At 53.4% G+C, this 15,779-nt stretch overlaps 7 protein-coding genes across 7 annotated transcripts; 3 read left to right on the top strand and 4 right to left on the bottom strand.

Moving 5' to 3' along the window:
* Positions 1 to 267: 267 nt before the first annotated feature.
* Positions 268 to 1,929, top strand: BDV59DRAFT_170982 (TLC domain-containing protein; the record flags this gene model as incomplete). The annotated part of the gene is made up of 2 exons (XM_073688505.1): positions 268 to 977; positions 1,050 to 1,929. Coding segments are annotated over exons 1-2 (1,190 nt in total), but the record flags the coding sequence as incomplete, so codon positions are not given.
* Positions 1,930 to 2,086: 157 nt separating this feature from the next.
* BDV59DRAFT_191150 (PCI-domain-containing protein) lies at positions 2,087 to 5,459 on the bottom strand (the record flags this gene model as incomplete). Its single annotated transcript, XM_073691855.1, has 5 exons — positions 2,087 to 2,611; positions 2,672 to 3,594; positions 3,690 to 3,808; positions 4,119 to 5,121; positions 5,192 to 5,459. The coding sequence occupies 5 exons, from the start codon at positions 5,457 to 5,459 to the stop codon at positions 2,087 to 2,089; spliced, it is 2,838 nt and encodes a 945-aa protein (XP_073551335.1).
* Positions 5,460 to 5,728: 269 nt separating this feature from the next.
* On the top strand, positions 5,729 to 7,308 carry BDV59DRAFT_108902 (rRNA-processing protein SOF1). The gene is made up of 3 exons (XM_073686576.1): positions 5,729 to 5,790; positions 5,845 to 6,824; positions 6,875 to 7,308. The coding sequence occupies exons 1-3, from the start codon at positions 5,788 to 5,790 to the stop codon at positions 7,233 to 7,235; spliced, it is 1,344 nt and encodes a 447-aa protein (XP_073551334.1). The 5' UTR covers positions 5,729 to 5,787; the 3' UTR covers positions 7,236 to 7,308.
* Positions 7,299 to 8,840, bottom strand: BDV59DRAFT_108899 (SDR family oxidoreductase). The gene is made up of 2 exons (XM_073686575.1): positions 8,139 to 8,840; positions 7,299 to 8,032 (listed from the first exon to the last, which is right to left on the bottom strand). Exons 1-2 carry the CDS (start codon positions 8,652 to 8,654, stop codon positions 7,382 to 7,384), a joined length of 1,167 nt encoding a protein of 388 aa, XP_073551333.1. The 5' UTR covers positions 8,655 to 8,840; the 3' UTR covers positions 7,299 to 7,381.
* Positions 8,841 to 9,105: 265 nt separating this feature from the next.
* On the bottom strand, positions 9,106 to 11,342 carry BDV59DRAFT_210188 (multicopper oxidase family protein; the record flags this gene model as incomplete). Its single annotated transcript, XM_073695548.1, has 7 exons — positions 9,106 to 9,435; positions 9,513 to 9,975; positions 10,042 to 10,230; positions 10,279 to 10,433; positions 10,505 to 10,830; positions 10,883 to 10,999; positions 11,054 to 11,342. 7 exons carry the CDS (start codon positions 11,340 to 11,342, stop codon positions 9,112 to 9,114), a joined length of 1,863 nt encoding a protein of 620 aa, XP_073551332.1. The 3' UTR covers positions 9,106 to 9,111.
* Positions 11,343 to 12,232: 890 nt separating this feature from the next.
* Positions 12,233 to 14,398, top strand: BDV59DRAFT_108872 (nonhemolytic phospholipases C family protein). The gene is made up of 5 exons (XM_073686573.1): positions 12,233 to 12,396; positions 12,456 to 12,538; positions 12,597 to 12,864; positions 12,912 to 13,035; positions 13,092 to 14,398. The coding sequence occupies exons 1-5, from the start codon at positions 12,274 to 12,276 to the stop codon at positions 14,330 to 14,332; spliced, it is 1,839 nt and encodes a 612-aa protein (XP_073551331.1). The 5' UTR covers positions 12,233 to 12,273; the 3' UTR covers positions 14,333 to 14,398.
* BDV59DRAFT_108873 (uncharacterized protein) lies at positions 14,399 to 15,466 on the bottom strand. The gene has a single exon (XM_073686574.1). It carries the CDS (start codon positions 15,103 to 15,105, stop codon positions 14,464 to 14,466), a length of 642 nt encoding a protein of 213 aa, XP_073551330.1. The 5' UTR covers positions 15,106 to 15,466; the 3' UTR covers positions 14,399 to 14,463.
* Between the last annotated feature and the right edge of the window lie 313 nt (positions 15,467 to 15,779).

The raw sequence follows: 15,779 nt of genomic DNA, 5'->3' as shown, positions 1-15,779 counted from the left end.
CTTTGTGATGACGATTATGTTTTTATTATTCTCTGGGATTAGCTGTCATTGGAGTCTACGAGTTGTACGATTGCAGGAGGATAATGCGCCAGGACGTACGTAGTACCTCGAAGATGTAGATGCATCGAGGGCGTGTAGGGCTGAGGGGATCAGGTGACGCCCCAACGGAAAAGCCCAACTGTGGCAGCCGGACGAATCAGGCACCCGTGGGGACAACCGAGGTGTTGTCAAAGCGGATCCATGACTTGCTGATACCATCATACTCCCTCCTCCTCTCTCTCTCTCCGCTCTTCTCCTCCTCCACAACCATGTCTCTGCCTGTCTAGTCTCCTCTCTCTTTTCTTATTATTCTATTCTCCTCGCTCCCTGTGAGTCCCTCGGATCACCGTCCTTCCCGGGTGTCCCTTTCGTCGTCGCACCCTCCGGATAGCTAGCTAGCTACAAGCTACCTCCAGCGGTATACAGTCCCCCTCCTCCAGAGGTGGTCGCCTATCGGGATGTTGGACCCCTTAGGGCCTCCTCCGGGATGGCTTCGAGACCTTGTCGAGCCCTGGGCTCTGTACTTCAACGTTCCCGCCGTCTCCGAACATATCCATGAGATCCTCCTCGCCTTCGTGGGCTACCAGCTCATCCACTTCGTCATCTCGCCCTGGTTGTCCCCACGTCTCTTCCCCCGGTACTATCCCAACCTCAACCGCCGTACCAAGCTGAACTGGGATGTCCACGTTGTCTCCCTTGTCCAGTCCACCACCATCAATGCTATCGCGCTCTGGGTCATCTTCACCGACCAGGAGCGCAAGTCCATGTCCATCGGCGAGCGCGTGTACGGCTACACAGGCGCCTGCGGGATGATCGGCGGCCTGGCCGCGGGGTACTTTGTCTACGATCTGATCGTGAGCACGATCTATATCCGCATCTTCGGGATCGGCATGCTCTTCCATGCCATCAGTGCGCTGTGGGTGTTCAGCTTTGGCTTCGTGCGTTTCCCTCTTCATCCCCATCCCCCCTCCCCCAACGCGCATCAATATCTAACAGGACACCCTCTCTAGCGCCCCTTTGTCAACTTCTACTCCCCGACCTTCATCCTCTACGAGCTCTCCAGCCCCTTCCTCAATATCCACTGGTTCCTCGACAAGATCAACATGACCGGCTCCAAGCTCCAATGGTACAACGGCATGATGCTCCTGTTCGTCTTCTTCAGCTGCCGTCTCGTCTGGGGCACCTGGCAATCCGCCCTGGTCTACCGCGACATGTGGCACGCCCTGAGACAGACCTGGAGCCTGACCGAGGGCGTGGACATCTCCACGCAGGTCTTCCAGCTCCGCGACGGCAGCCTGTGCGTCGACGAGGCCTGCGCGCGCGCCGGCGCCGAAGTGTCCAAGTTCGCCGGCTTCGCTGGCGCCGGCGTGCCCGCCTGGCTGGTGTTCACGTACGTCGCGTCCAACCTCGTCCTCAACGGCCTCAACTACTACTGGTTCTCGAAGATGATCGAGACTGTCATGAAGCGCTTCCGCAATCCGGGCTCGACCATCAAGACCGAGAAGGTCGTGACCCTTACGCCCCAGGAAGCGGCGGAAATGGCGCAGGAGTCCGTGCTTCAGGCTGCGGCGAAGCTCGAGGAGGAAGAAGGCGCTCTGTTCCATGGGGATGAGGTGTTGAACGAGACCGTTGCGTCCGCGGTGGACTCGAGTATTGCTGAGGAGTTGCGCCGGAGGAAGGCGGCGGCGGCGGCGGCAGCGGCGGCAGCTGCTGCTACTGAGTAGCGGCGGGCTGAGATTGGGTTGTTTGCGGTGTTTGGTTGGTTCAGGGGTGGTGAACTGGACTTGGCTAGGATCTGGTTAGACAGACTAGATAGGTATATACTACGCTGTACTTGATACATATCATCAAGACTAACTAACTACGGAGCACAATGAGAATTAATAAGTGTCTTATTTTATGTCACCGACGGTGAGGAAAATAGCAACGAAACAAGTAAAATACACCAGTCCAAACACCACGCAAGCGCCCCAGTTCCAAACTACCTTAAGACCTGATCCCTTCGCTCGGGATAACAAAACAAACATAATCTCCAGGGGGGCAGGATCTATCGTCCCATGGCCGCCTCCGGCTTTGCGAGCATGTACCGCACCGCCTCGCGCGCCACAGGCGTATCCCAGGCGCCATCGGGACCTCCGCGACGGAACTCGGGCCCACTGCCGTCTTCGCCGCCTCCGCGCGTCGCCTCGCCCAGGATGGTCTCGAGGTCTCGGCGTTGCGAGTTGATCCAGCGGCGCAGGAACGTTGCGGGATCCTTGCTCAGGGCGGTGTAGAACGAGTGCCTGGCGCGCGAATGCGTCAGAGCCTGGATTATGAGCGCCACCTGGTCGTCCATGGTGGAGATCTGTCGCAGACCGGCCGTGTATTGGGGATTCTGTGTCAGGGCGAGCATCTTCGTGCGAAGCGGGTCTTCCACGGCAACTTGGATGTCGTAGATAGTCGGGGTGGGTTCTTTGTGGAACTCTTCGTCGACACGGATGGTGTAGGGGAGCTTGATGGGGTCCAGAGGGCTCGTGTGAGGGCCGATACTCTCGGGAATCTGGGGGAAGAACATCTGGTCTCTTCCGAAGATCTGTACACGGGTTAGAGTGGACACATGTTACCAGGGCGAAGTGTAGAAAATGCAACATACCGCTCGCAGACGATGGTCACACCGTACCAGCCGCTTCTCCTCGTTTTCCTGCAGCCCCATGGCACGGATGTAATCCCAAATGCCGAGCACAATCCCACTACGGGTCTCCTCTTCCACGTCCAGCACCTCGGCCAGCTCCTTGCTCAGCTTATATCTCTCGGGCGTCTCGTCACGCACCAGACTGATGGTCACGTTGAGGTTCTCCTGCGAGCCGCGCGAAAACTGCAGGGAATCGAAGTCCGCGTTGGGAGGCAGGGATACGGTGTTCGGCGGGAGCTGCGGCTTCGCCCAGTAGACGGGCTTGATCTCCTCAGGGCTAACAGTGGAAGACTTGTCGAAGTCGACCGTGATGGTTTTGAAGAAATGCGAGAAGCGCTGCTTGGCGCGCTTGGACGTCGCCTTCTTGCCCTCTGCACCGTCGGCGTCCATCGCATCGCCCTCTGCCTGAGCGCCGCCTTCGTCACTGGGAGCATCGGCCTCGTCCTCGCCATCCTCGGCCGTCGTCGGGTCGGTATCGTCGTCGAGCAGGCGGCCCTCGATGCGCACCTTGTACCGACCAGAGCCGGGGTTGGCGGTCCCGGTGGCGTCGCCGTTTTCGCCGCTCTGCCAGGGCTGGCCCTCCACGGAGTTGGAGATCCAGATGCGCATGGTGCGGTACTTTTTGACGGTCTTACTGATGGAGTCCTGGATGTCTAGGCGCTTCCGCACGATGGCGGCATCGAGCCGCTTCTCCAGATCACGGAGGCTCTTGTACTGCTGCACGCCTTCGCCAATGACCACATCTTCGAGGCCATCGGGGATGTTCTTATCGGTGGGTTTGCGGCTCCGGCGGAGCGCGGCGTCGTTGGGATGCGGCATGGGACGCTGGGCAGCGGCCATGTAGTGAGGAGGGACCGCGTGCTGGGGCATGGGAACGGGCATTCCTGAGTGAGACGACATCAGCGATGAGAATTGAGAGTATAATGCTGGTGAAATGGGAAGCGCGATGAAGGATTGGGAGGAAGGGGGAAAGGCAAACCTGGAGCTGGAGGTCCGCGACGGGGCGTGGCAGGAGACCGCTGGGCGGCCGGCGGGAAACCACGCCCGTAGTTGGGCGGAATGGGGGCATTCATGGCTAAAGAGGAAGGCGAGACAGCACTCCGCGCAAGGGATATCCAAGTGATGGAGTTCTGGCGGGCGTCTGCGAGGGTGTGAGCGATGGGATGTGGATGGGATGTACGGAGTACCTTATGTTGCGGGCGAAACGGACGAAGTCGCGATTCTTTCGCCGCTTTACCCGTTTGGGACGGGCCAATCACAGGCGACGTCCACCGACGCCGTATCAACACCTTGTACTACGGTACCTGAGTATATCCATTCATACTTCGATTCAAATGTCTCTTTCTCTCAACAATGTATTATTCTCGAAAGTCATAATTCTCACTCCTCCCGGGTGGTCCACGCTCACTCCAGCAGCGATGCCTGATTAGTGTACAGTTCTTCCACCACATTGCTCAGCTTCTCAACCGTCTCCAGCGCCGCATCGTACGCCTTGTCCCGCTCCGTCTCTTCGAAGACGATCAGACATCCAGAGCCCTGGTCCAGAACACCAATGATCACCTTGTCTAGGATCATCTGCGACAGCTTCCGCTCCACCTGCTGTGTGTCCAGACCGACCATCTTGGCAATGTGGTCCAGTTCCACGCGACTGAACGGCTCGATCACCTTGATGAGGTTCTGCTCCAGCATGGCATCGTACAGTCTGCGCAGATGGTTCCGGATAAACGTGTCACTACCCAGCTCGAACCGATAGTCTGAGAGGGCCTTTTCGTACTCCTCGAGGGACCGGTTGGCGTGGGCACGCGCCACCGCCTTCATGGCCTCGAGTCGGGGACTGGCATACTTCTGGGCTTGCTTGGAGCCCAGCAAGCTGGTCACATCGTCCACCAGGTTCAGCATAATTTTACAAAGCAGCATGTATTGCAGAGCAGCCGTCGCCTTCTCCCCCTCATCGAGGGAGCTGTACCCCTCCAGAGCCTCGATGAAGTAAGAGAATGATGTGTTGAAATCCTTGTCCTCCGCATGGAGCATACCGCTCTGCATGTCCAGACCCGCCTGCAGGTTAGGCGGAGTGTAGACGGAGGCGGCTGACGTCCGGGCAGCCGTCAAGGCAGCGCGAGCCTTGGCCTGGTTGCCCAGGGCATGGTACACCCGAGACTCGAGCAACTGTACTTCCACCAGCATCAATTTGTCATCCAATCGCTTCAGTTCGCGGAGAAGAGAGTTGATGAGGGTCAGGGCGTCGTAGTAGGTCTGCTTTTGCATGTAGATGGCCACCAGCCGGGTCTCGAGGTTCTGTCGGAGGAAGGATCGTCGCTCCGCCACGGCCCAGTCGATGCAGGATTTGATGACGGCAATCTGAATATCGAGAGTGTTGGGGATTTCGCTGAAGAGGTCCAGCAGCTGACGGACTGCGGAGGGTCAGCCAATTCTGGGCCTAATCGTGCTATATTGCCATCTCGAAGAAAAGATTCCACTTACCAAGCTTCGCCGTCTTCGCTTTAGCGAATGACGAGAAGGAATCCCGGCTGGTCTTAATGAGTTCTGCAATCTCATTCGGCTTCTTCCCATCCCGATAGAGCTCTCCCAACCCGACCAGAGCATTCTCATAATCACGCGACGAGCTCTCCGATGACCCGGGGCCCTGGGCGAGCACCTCCTTGTAGATAGCCTCGGCCTTGGAAGCATCCTTCTTCGCGAGAGCCCGAGCTTCCTCGATCCGCTGGGCGGTCGTCGAGGAGGGCGCCATGGTCAGTGGTGTATGGTCGAAGGAGGTTGTAGATTCGTAGAGGTCGGAAAAAAGGAAATAAGAAGAGATAGAAGACAAATGAGGGAGATGGAAGAGGGGAGGAGGTGGAGGACGATGGGGAGCAGTGGTGCAGCAGGACAGAGAGACACGGAAGGGCATCGTCTATCGGCGTCACTGCTGAAAGCTGCTCACCGCCCGCCCGTCTTGGCGCGCCATCCCAAAAGAGCAACAATTGTTCCCGCAGAAAAAAAATAAGAATTCATAGCGGACAGACATTTTTCTCTCCGCTTCTCTTCTTCTCACCACCTACACTTTCCAGAGAGCGGTCATGGTCAGTTGCTTTCCCCTTGTTACTGTCATAGAGTCATATGTTAACCCCTGCCAGAAAATCAAAGCGCTGTCTCGTCCCACCTCTTCGCAGCAGGCCCCGGGATCTGCTGTCGTTCGACAGCCCCGAAACCTCGACCCGGCGCAGCATCCGTTCGAAAGAGCTCGAGAATACACGCGAGCTCTGAATGCCACCAAGCTAGAGCGTCTGTTTGCTGCACCCTTCCTGGGGCAGATGGGTGACGGCCATGTGGACGGTGTGTACTCTATGGCGAAGGATCCCGGTTCGCTGGAACGATTTGCCAGTGGAAGTGGTGATGGTGTTGTCAAGGTGTGGGATTTGACGACACGCGAGGAAGTGTGGAATACCCAGGCCCATGAGAATATTATCAAGGGACTGTGTTGGACTCCCGAGCGGAAACTTCTGTCCTGCGCTAGCGACAAGACCGTGAAGCTCTTCGATCCATACAATTCTTCTCCCGAGGCTCCGCCTATGGCGACCTACCTGGGCCAGTCTGCATTCACCAGCGTGACCCATCATCGACACCTCCCCAGCTTCGCCGCCGCTTCGTCTCAAATTTCGATCTACGACCTCTCGCGTCCCTCGTCTACACCGTCCCAGACCCTCCACTGGCCGACCAGCATTGACACTATCACTTCGGTCGCCTTCAATCAGACAGAGACTTCGATCTTGGGCTCTACTGGTATCGATCGATCTGTGATTATGTACGATCTGCGAACTTCGTTACCCGTACATAAGCTGGTCTTGCGGCTCGCCTCCAATGCGATCAGCTGGAACCCCATGGAGGCATTCAACTTCGCGGTTGCGAACGAGGACCACAACGTTTATATCTTTGACATGAGAAAGATGAACCGGGCGTTGAACGTGCTGAAGGACCACGTCGCCGCCGTTATGGACGTGGAGTTTAGCCCTACGGGCGAGGAACTGGTTACCGCCTCGTATGACAAGACCGTGCGTCTGTGGAACAGAGCGCAGGGCCACTCTCGCGACATCTACCACACGAAACGGATGCAACGGTATGTCTTCTCCTGTATTCGACACGTACCAAAAGCTAACTCCAGTGCAGAGTTTTCTCGTGCAAGTTCACTCCGGACAACAAATACATCCTGTCAGGATCCGACGACGGTAACATTCGGCTCTGGCGTACCAATGCTTCGGAACGCAGTGGCATCCAGAGTGCCCGCCAGAAGGCCAAGATGGATTACAACAAAACTCTGGTGGAGAGATACTCGCACATGCCCGAAATCAAGCGAATCAAGCGCCAGCGTCATGTGCCCGCGCCTATTAAGAAGGCTCGCGAGATCAAGAGGGAGGAGCTTATGGCTATTAAGAGGCGTGAAGAGAACGTTCGTCGCCACACTAAGAAGGAGAACCTGCGGGCTAGACGCAGTGAGCGTGAGAAGATGATTTTGACTCAGGAGCAATAGAGGCCTGATGTCTCCTGGTATCACTGCCTGCTCCAGAAAGAATGCGGGCTTTCGAATAGCGCTGTTCAAGTATTCATCTGTACATGGCTTGGACTCGTTTCACACATGGCAGTCATACTCTGGGTGATACCCCCTATGCAACTGCATCAATCCTTATCTACAGACTTTTGATCCTCCTGCGAGCGCTTTGGCGAAGGTCCGCCGCAGTCATCCCTCTTTTCGACCGTCGGCGGTGGCACCGCATAGTCGATCCCGGTCAGCCATCGCGCGAGTCGCTGGATGCTCGCGGGCAACACAGCATACCAGTTCACCAGCATAGCATACGTTGGCATCCTGATAATACCCGCGCGGCCGTCGTCGATAGCAAGGACGATTTCCTGGGCGACATTGACGGGTTCAAGGACGGGCGCGAAGAAAGCATTGGGTGTTTTGACGGATTGAAATAGCGGCGTTGCTACCTGGCCCGGCTCTATCAACAGCATCTTCACCTTCTCGTCGTCCCCGGACGTGCGAAGCTCGGCTTCCAACGTGCGGTGGAGGGCACTCAGCCCCGCCTTACTGACCGAGTAATCCGAGAGGCCAGCCGCGCAGAGCTGTCCCAACACGGAGCTGACATTCACGATGGTCCCTCCATTCTCGGCGGAGAGCATGCGCGGCAGGAATAGCTGGCACGTATGGAAAACCGCCAGCAGATTCGTCTGGATGGTTCGCTGGAAGGCCTCGGCGGGGAGCGACAGGAGCGATTTGCCGTTGATGCGCGCTGCCGCGCAGTTGATCAGCACTGTAGGAGGACCCAGCTAGGGCATATTAGTATCAGAATACAACACGGGTCGTATAGCCTCGCGATACCCTCAGTCCCACGTAGAAACTGGAACACTACTGCAATGCAAGGGCGAGACACACCTGCTTTTCGATCCTCTCCACCGTAGCCTCCAATTGCCGCCGGTCCCCAATATCACACTGGTAGTACTCGGCCGCGAATCCTTCCTCCCAGCCGTCAATATCCTGCTCATCCTTCACATCCAGAACCGCCACACTGACACCACGCATCGCGTAGATCTGCGCAATGAGCAGGCCGAGCCCGCTCGCACCGCCAGTCACGACGACAACCTCTTCGCTCAGGTCCACGGGTCGCGACAATCCATACGCGACGCGACGGTTGACGGTGCGCGCGATCGCCAAGGCCGTCAGGAACACGGCGTACCCCGTAGTGATGGTGAAGGCAAAGTGTGTGTAGGGGGTCGCTTGCGCGCGGAGACTGAGCACGGCGATCCATGCGACCCAGGGATGGAAGAGGGTGCGGTTGAGGACGGTGAGGAGGAGGTCGATGGTGAGGTGTTCGTACCACCGTATTTCGCGGGTGTTTGCGGGGTGCTGTACCGCTGTACGGACCCGCTGCGGCGGCGCTTTTTGTGTCATTGTGCGGTCCGGACCTGGAGAAGTGGTATACTTCGTAGATACAGGATTATTGTGGGAGGAGGCTCGGGATTGCGGTGGTGTCGTACAGCGAAGTTCCGGCGCGAAGGAATGTCAAGGCCTACCGAGTACGTGTATGTGACGATCGAACAAACAGACTACCTACCGTAACTCCTTCAGATTGTATCCTGTGCCTCCAACTCCATTCGTAATATTTGTATCTCATCTTTAATTATTTTGCAAGCCACCATGACCGGCCAAGTCGAGAATGCGCAAGTCACTGGGGCGGGAAACATCACCTTATCGTTACGGCGCCAGCCGATGATCTAAGAAGATATACAAGAATATCAATACCCCGCAGAGAACGGTCAGATGAAAATATTCATTATGGCTCAACATCCTCGCCTCTTCACAGTTCTGATATATGAGCAAACTGATATGAAGGTTTATGCGGGGCTAACTAGAGTACATTATAAGTCGAGGAGCGTACGTCCGTGGCAGGCATTACATCAATGAGCATAGCCATTCCACTTGCCAGATGCCACAAAATATGACAATGAAACATCCAAACCCCAATGTTGTCTGCTTTAAAGCGCAGAACAGCATAAGCACGACTAGGAATGTACACAGTGTCTCTGTACATTGCACGAGACAGGTCGTATCCATTTGTTTGAGAGAAACTTTCCGGATCCAGTCCAGGGGGAGCATTATCCGTGAAGGGGTTGTAGGACCCCCATCCGATGGATGCTTGGTGGACTGCAAGAATATAAAAATGGTGACCGTGCTGTATTTTCCCCGTCATCAGATATCCAGACTATATTATAATAGGTATCACTTTTAAAGGAGAAAACGAGTACGTACCAAGTGAAATGGATGACCCCCGTCATCCAGATTATTCACGACCAGATCCACCCAATCTGCATCATGACTCGTTCCTGTCTCATGAGGGACATTAACGGTGATTCCAAACTGATTTTTGTCCCATTTATCACGCTGCAGATTGATTAAGGCTATTGGTGGGTCTGCTTGTGGTAGCCAGGAGGTCCTGTTGAAAAAGCCGTATGGCACGTTATGCCGAATCGATAGCTTTTGGATTTTCGTGTATACTACCTCCGTAGTGTTGACTGTGGCGGTTTGCGGAAGCCGAGATAGTACATGTTCTGCGGAAGGCAGGTCCTGAATATCGATGAAGCTCGGCCTTGCGCCTTGGTCTGATGCCCTTTCAAGACTTGACACTCTCGCTGGCTCTTGTGCTGACACTGATGGTTCAGACATATTAAATGTTTGGATCGATGTCAACGCGGGGTTCGGATACCTGAAACATCTGTCCCTACAGTCAGTCCTTGCGTTTGTAACCAAACATGGGAGACCACCAATAAGTAAGTCTTACTCTTCGTCAAGATGAATTGTCAACAAGGACTGTTTGTTTTTGCTAATTTGTCGGATACGAAGATCCATGCGTTGTCCAGGATATAGTATTCCAGCGGATTGACCATCTTGAACTTCTACCGGCATGCTGTCAACAGCCAGGACAGTCACATCGTGATTGTCAAATGTGAGCTTCAGACCGGCCAGAGAACTAACCTACCATTAGCAGTGGTAATAACCCCGGATATTCATTACGTACCCAGTATTTACTATTCGGAGCCTATAAGTATTGTCTGCTGGGACCATCTGGGATAAGCTGATAGGATGATGGACACAATCCACCGGCCTTGCAGGGACGGCCATAGGGCAATCGAAATATCCCAACCCGTTTACTAACAGGGAATCAGGTACGGGCTATTCGCCCAATTCGGCAGTCCATTAGCAGAGTTGCAGAATGACTAAACAGTTGAATTAAGAGAAGTTACCTCGTTACCGAAAGAACCCGCGCGCATGTACCATGCCATGACTTGCGCCGCGGGTCGATGGTACCAATCACCGATCAAGAGTAGCACATTTTTCTCCGGGTCGGCGTCTTTCCTCCTTTCACGGCTCATCAAGCCACGCACGGTCGATTTGGAAGCCGCGGGGTGCACTATGAAACCACCATAGAGACCGTCAGCGCGGGCTAAGCCCGCATGCGCGTGGTACCAAAAGGTGCCGCTTTGGTCGGATGGAATAGCTATCTTATAAGTGAATGAAGAACCAGGAGATATTGTACTCTGTGTCACACTGGCAACTCCATCCATGGGATCTTCTCGAGTTTCAGTCTTCTGCCTAGACAGTGCTGTGTGTCCAGTACTAACTCTCGATATGCAGGCCATGCCAGTGGATGGTGAAAGACTCATCTTGAAGCTGGTTGGAAACATTGATCATCAATACATCGCCAGACCGTGCTTCCAATGTTGGGCCAGGGAAGATCCCTGAATACGTCTTTCAGTAGGGGTTCTGGCATCAAGACATGAGTAAGGCCTCACCATTAATTAAGTATACCTGCTTTAGCACGCCATCTGGACGAAGGGAACCCGCAGTCACTGTCCAGTTCTTGTACTGGGTGACGGGATCTCTGTACATGTGATTTTCCGGATGCAGCTGAATCCGTGGACGCAGAACATCGGGGCTTTTTATTCGTGGAGATTCCAATATTTGATTATCTGTATGTGTATGCTTTCCGGGGAATGCTATTGACGGCAACACAGTTGGAGCTGTATACCAACCCCACAAGATGGTTAGAAGCACAATTGGGAGAATGATGAAATAGAACATCAATCCTCTCGGACAAGATGCCTTTTTTGAACTTATTTTCTCGTGCGTCCTGGCGACATTAGGCTTCATGGCACTCGCAGACTGTTCCGCTTCGTCGCCAGGACGGTTTTTCCGTCGCCGGCTGGACTGGCGCTGCATCGTCCAAGATTGGAATCACTAAATCCAACAGACCTTCAACATCTCTATGAATAATAGATTTTATATTTTCCTTGAATCGTCATCCATGCTCGATGTGACCCGCAAGTGGGGTTGAGAGGCAGTGCTACCAATGCATCGGTTGCCCCTGAAGACGGATTGTCTTCTGGAGGCCAAACCGTTCAGTGCACGTTTTCTTGAATGTGAAAAAAAGGATATAATTACTAATAAGTATACGCAGGATTTTTCATTTGCATCAATGACTCCCAATGGATTCTTAGTATTCTCGCACGTTTTCATCTATCATATGTGGAGTGTCGCAAGCGGCTGGAGCCGATTCAAGGTCGACAATGGGCTTGTTATTGTTGGCCAATAATCTGGAGTGTCTGAAGGATTACGCTTCAAATACCACATGCTTGGTTTCAGGCGCATTTGAGGACGATCATCATCAGTAGCGGCCAACTAGTTACCGGGCACGCTTTCAGGGTATTGGCTGGAGAGCGCCTCTTTCCCCTCAACGGTGTCTGCCGATGTCTGCTTAATATAGGAAAACCTTGTCAATTGCTTGTAAAATCTGGGCGCCCAATGTCGAGCACGCTCCTCATTCTGATCCACCAAGTAAATGTTACTGTGACTAACACCGGTGGTTGATCTGACAGTGCTCGGTCGCGTAACTTGCTACTCTGTGCTCTATAACTGTCTGGCTAAAGCCAATATTTCCTTGCTAATTACTGCCTCCTTTTTCCTTACGTTTGCCCAACGTGTGCAAGAGAAGATTCCATCGTTGATACTCAATATGAGTGCGCTGCTAGGTTCAGCCCTACTCTTGTTGGGGGCGACCTCTCCTGTTGCAGCCGGCTCTCTCAAGGATATCCAGCATGTTGTAATCTTCATGCAGGAGAACCGCTCATGGAATAATGTATAAGCCCAATAAACTGTTGTATTGAGCCTTTACTGAAACGGAAGAAACCCGATTAGTACTTCGGCACAATGGCCGGCGTTCGAGGTTTCAATGATCCCAACGTACAGGTCAACGTAAATGGAACCCCAGTTTGGTATCAGTATGTCACTCAGCTATTTTTTTCCCGTTTCTATGCAAGTGACTGACTAGCTATCCAGAACGGTAACCTCAGACATGTCTTCTGACGCGAAGGCCCTCCTTCCCTGGTACCTGGGATACAAGAACTCTACCTACTGGACCGATGCAATTCAATGCATGACTGCAGGGAGTAATGGATACACGGATAACCAGGCTGCTCTTAACCATGGACTTAATAATATGTGGGCGCGCAACAACACCCCTTGGAGCTGGGGGTATCTTAAGCGCGACGATATTCCGGTGCAATTTGCCATTGCGGAGGGTTGGACAGCTGGTGATATGTACCAGGTGCGGATTTTACTTCGTCTCCTGGAACTTAGCTGACTATCGAGCAGGAATCGCAAATCACCTCGACCAGCCCTAATCGTGTTACTTTGGTTAGTGGTTCGGTCAACGTCCCCGGGGGACCCCAGAGTCCCGATGAAGGTGGTCCCTACCTTGACAACAATGAAACGCCAGGTCAGTATGCACTTCAGCTAGGGTTCGAAATTCGCTGGCTAATTATTATGCTAAAGGATGCGAGGATAACGGCATAAACTGCTACCCGCTTAAATGGAAGACAATCTACGAGATTTACCAGGAAGCAGGTGTCTCTTGGCAAGTCTATCAGGACAAAGACAACTTCGATGATAACCCCCTTGCCTGGTTCGAACAATACCAAAATGCTTCGGACGACTCCCCTTTGGCTCAGCGAGGGCTAACTTATCTTGGGCTTGACTCATTCTACAAGGCTGCTTCCAATGGTAGTCTCCCTGAGATCAGCTTCATTGTTGGACCTGCCGAGCTCTCCGAGCATCCACCTTACATGCCGAAAGATGGTGCTTGGTTGCAGAAGAAAGTGGTCGATGCTGTGACCAGCAGCCCGAAATACTCATCCACTTTGCTTATAATCAGCTACGATGAGACAGGAGGTTGGGGTGACCACGTTACACCTTTCCATTCCCCAGAGGGAACTCCGGGAGAATGGATGGACGATCCATATGGTCTCTTCGGAAAGATATTTGTTGGCCCTGGATTCCGAGTGCCCTTCTACATGATCTCTCCCTGGACGCGGGGTAATCGCGTCTTCACCGAGCGAGCGGATCACAATTCCCAAATCCTATTCCTAGAAAAATGGCTGGAAGCTCGCGGCTACGAGAATGTTCGCACGCCGGAAATGGTACCCTGGCGACGTGCGCACATGTCGAATCTAGTAAATGCTCTAGATTTGGACCATCCCGATACGAGTCTTCCAAATCTGCCTGAAGCTGAGGAGCCCGATATGGCGCTTGGGTTGTATACTGGTACATCAAATTGCGAAGCAGCACATCCCGTACAGCGGCCGCCTGTGCCTTACGGCCAACAAAACAAGACAGATGCGCTCTACTTCGAGCAGGGCTACAAGGAAGTGGTTGGGTATTTGACTGAAGGCCGCTATTTGGTCTTTGAGCAAGATAAAACTGCTTTAGCGAATGCTGGTCACACGAGCAAGTTGACTAGCAGTCCTGCCAGCCCGGATCATAGCGACAAGAAGCAACGATGGGTAATTCACTACACTGAGGGGGAGGAGAGTCAGTTGTTCCAGATTTCCAGTGCATTGGATGGCAAGTGGATAGGCCCAAGTGGTTCCCTTGTGTCGTCACGAAGCCAGGCTGCCAATATCATCATCCGTTTCGTCGGCAATGGAAAAGGATATGAACTTCAGTATACCGACGGAACGCCCCTCAGCGAAGGTAGTGTGGCGGGGTACAAAATTTGGAGCGTGTCGTATCGTTAACTTGGTCAATCAAGTTGTACGACTGAATAGTGAGCTGGGATTCAGTCATTCTAATTTATTGAACCTGTTACGTCCTAGCTAGAGTGAAGACAGCTATTCGTAGCGTGACCAAACGATTCAAAGAGTTGCGATCAACTAACCCACTCATACCCCAACACCGGTACATCAAATACCTCGGCCGTACATGTCGCGTTAAAAAATTCGTCGTGAACACAGTTCAACTGGAAGTCCGTACTTCCTGAGTATGTGATCTTACTGCCATTTGCGCATTCTAGTGCATGTCCACTCCCCAGCGTATAATCCAATCGCCCAATGGAGCTGTCCTCATCCGAAGTTCCATAGAACGCAACGATCCTGCCCATCCCCCGATCCGCGTACCCGCAGTTGGACTCACCATGTGCAATGTCATGCACCCGGTACCCGATGTACTCATCGTGGCAGGTGAGGCCGTCTTCGAAGACGATGTCCAGAGTCTGTGGCGGGCCGTAGCCCCATGGCTGGTAGTTGGGCATTCCTGTATAACAGAGGGGCACCATAGTGCCATTGCAGGTTGTAGGATCTGGTTCACACCAGCCGTTCCCGCAAAGACAACCTTTGGCGTTTCTGTCCACATCGCTGTGAATGCAGTCGAGACTATGGGAGCCATTGTACCAGGAAAAAGTTGTCACGGTCCAGCTTGGCAGCGGACAGCCATCTGGTGGTATAATGGAGGCTGATACAGTTGGTAGAAAGATAGATAAGAAAGCAATAGGGATGGTAGTAGATCGGACCATGGTTGCTATAATGAGGTGCTCAGGGACTCAGTGAAAGTCTGCCAATATACTGGACTGGTGAGAGTATCTAGGACCACAAGGGCCTTAAATATACATCGCAGGACGTCCGAGTCATTTTGAAGGTCGAAAGTTGTGCCTTCCAAGCCACAAGCCACAAGCCACAGTACTATATTAGTGTCCAGACACGCAGGTGAGCACACAAGTCCCAAAGCTGGGCCAATAGGAATTCCTGCTCCTGTAGAAGTGAGACAATGTCTTTCCACTCTTCAATTCGACTCATGCGGGATATTATTTGCTGCCAAATATAGATGTGGAATGGTCTGTCGATTTGTGGATAAACGAGCGAAGAAAGATAAATCAAGCTATTCGTACGGTGCATTGTTAGGGCTTACACACAATTTAGACGGTCAAGGCGTTTAAGGACGAGCTGATGAATAAAGTGAGACTAATAATATAGACGATGCAACAGTAACTATCACTTCCACGCTGTCACGACTCCTGCCGTCCATTTGCTGTCTTGTCCTCGGCTGACTTGTCCACTGGCAGCTTATCGGAGTATGCCGATGGTATGGTTGCATCATGATCGACATGTGGAATCCATCATATCCGAAGGAGGAAGCGATGGGCTTCATCGTCAACAAATGTATCTGCAGGTCCAACCCCGATCGATGATG

The sequence above is a fragment of the Aspergillus ambiguus genome (assembly GCF_047715705.1).
Source record: "Aspergillus ambiguus strain CBS 117.58 unplaced genomic scaffold BDV59scaffold_4, whole genome shotgun sequence".
Lineage (NCBI taxonomy): Eukaryota > Fungi > Ascomycota > Eurotiomycetes > Eurotiales > Aspergillaceae > Aspergillus > Aspergillus ambiguus.
The sequence above is the reverse complement of the archived record's forward strand: the minus strand, read 5'-3'. Positions and strand labels throughout refer to the sequence as shown.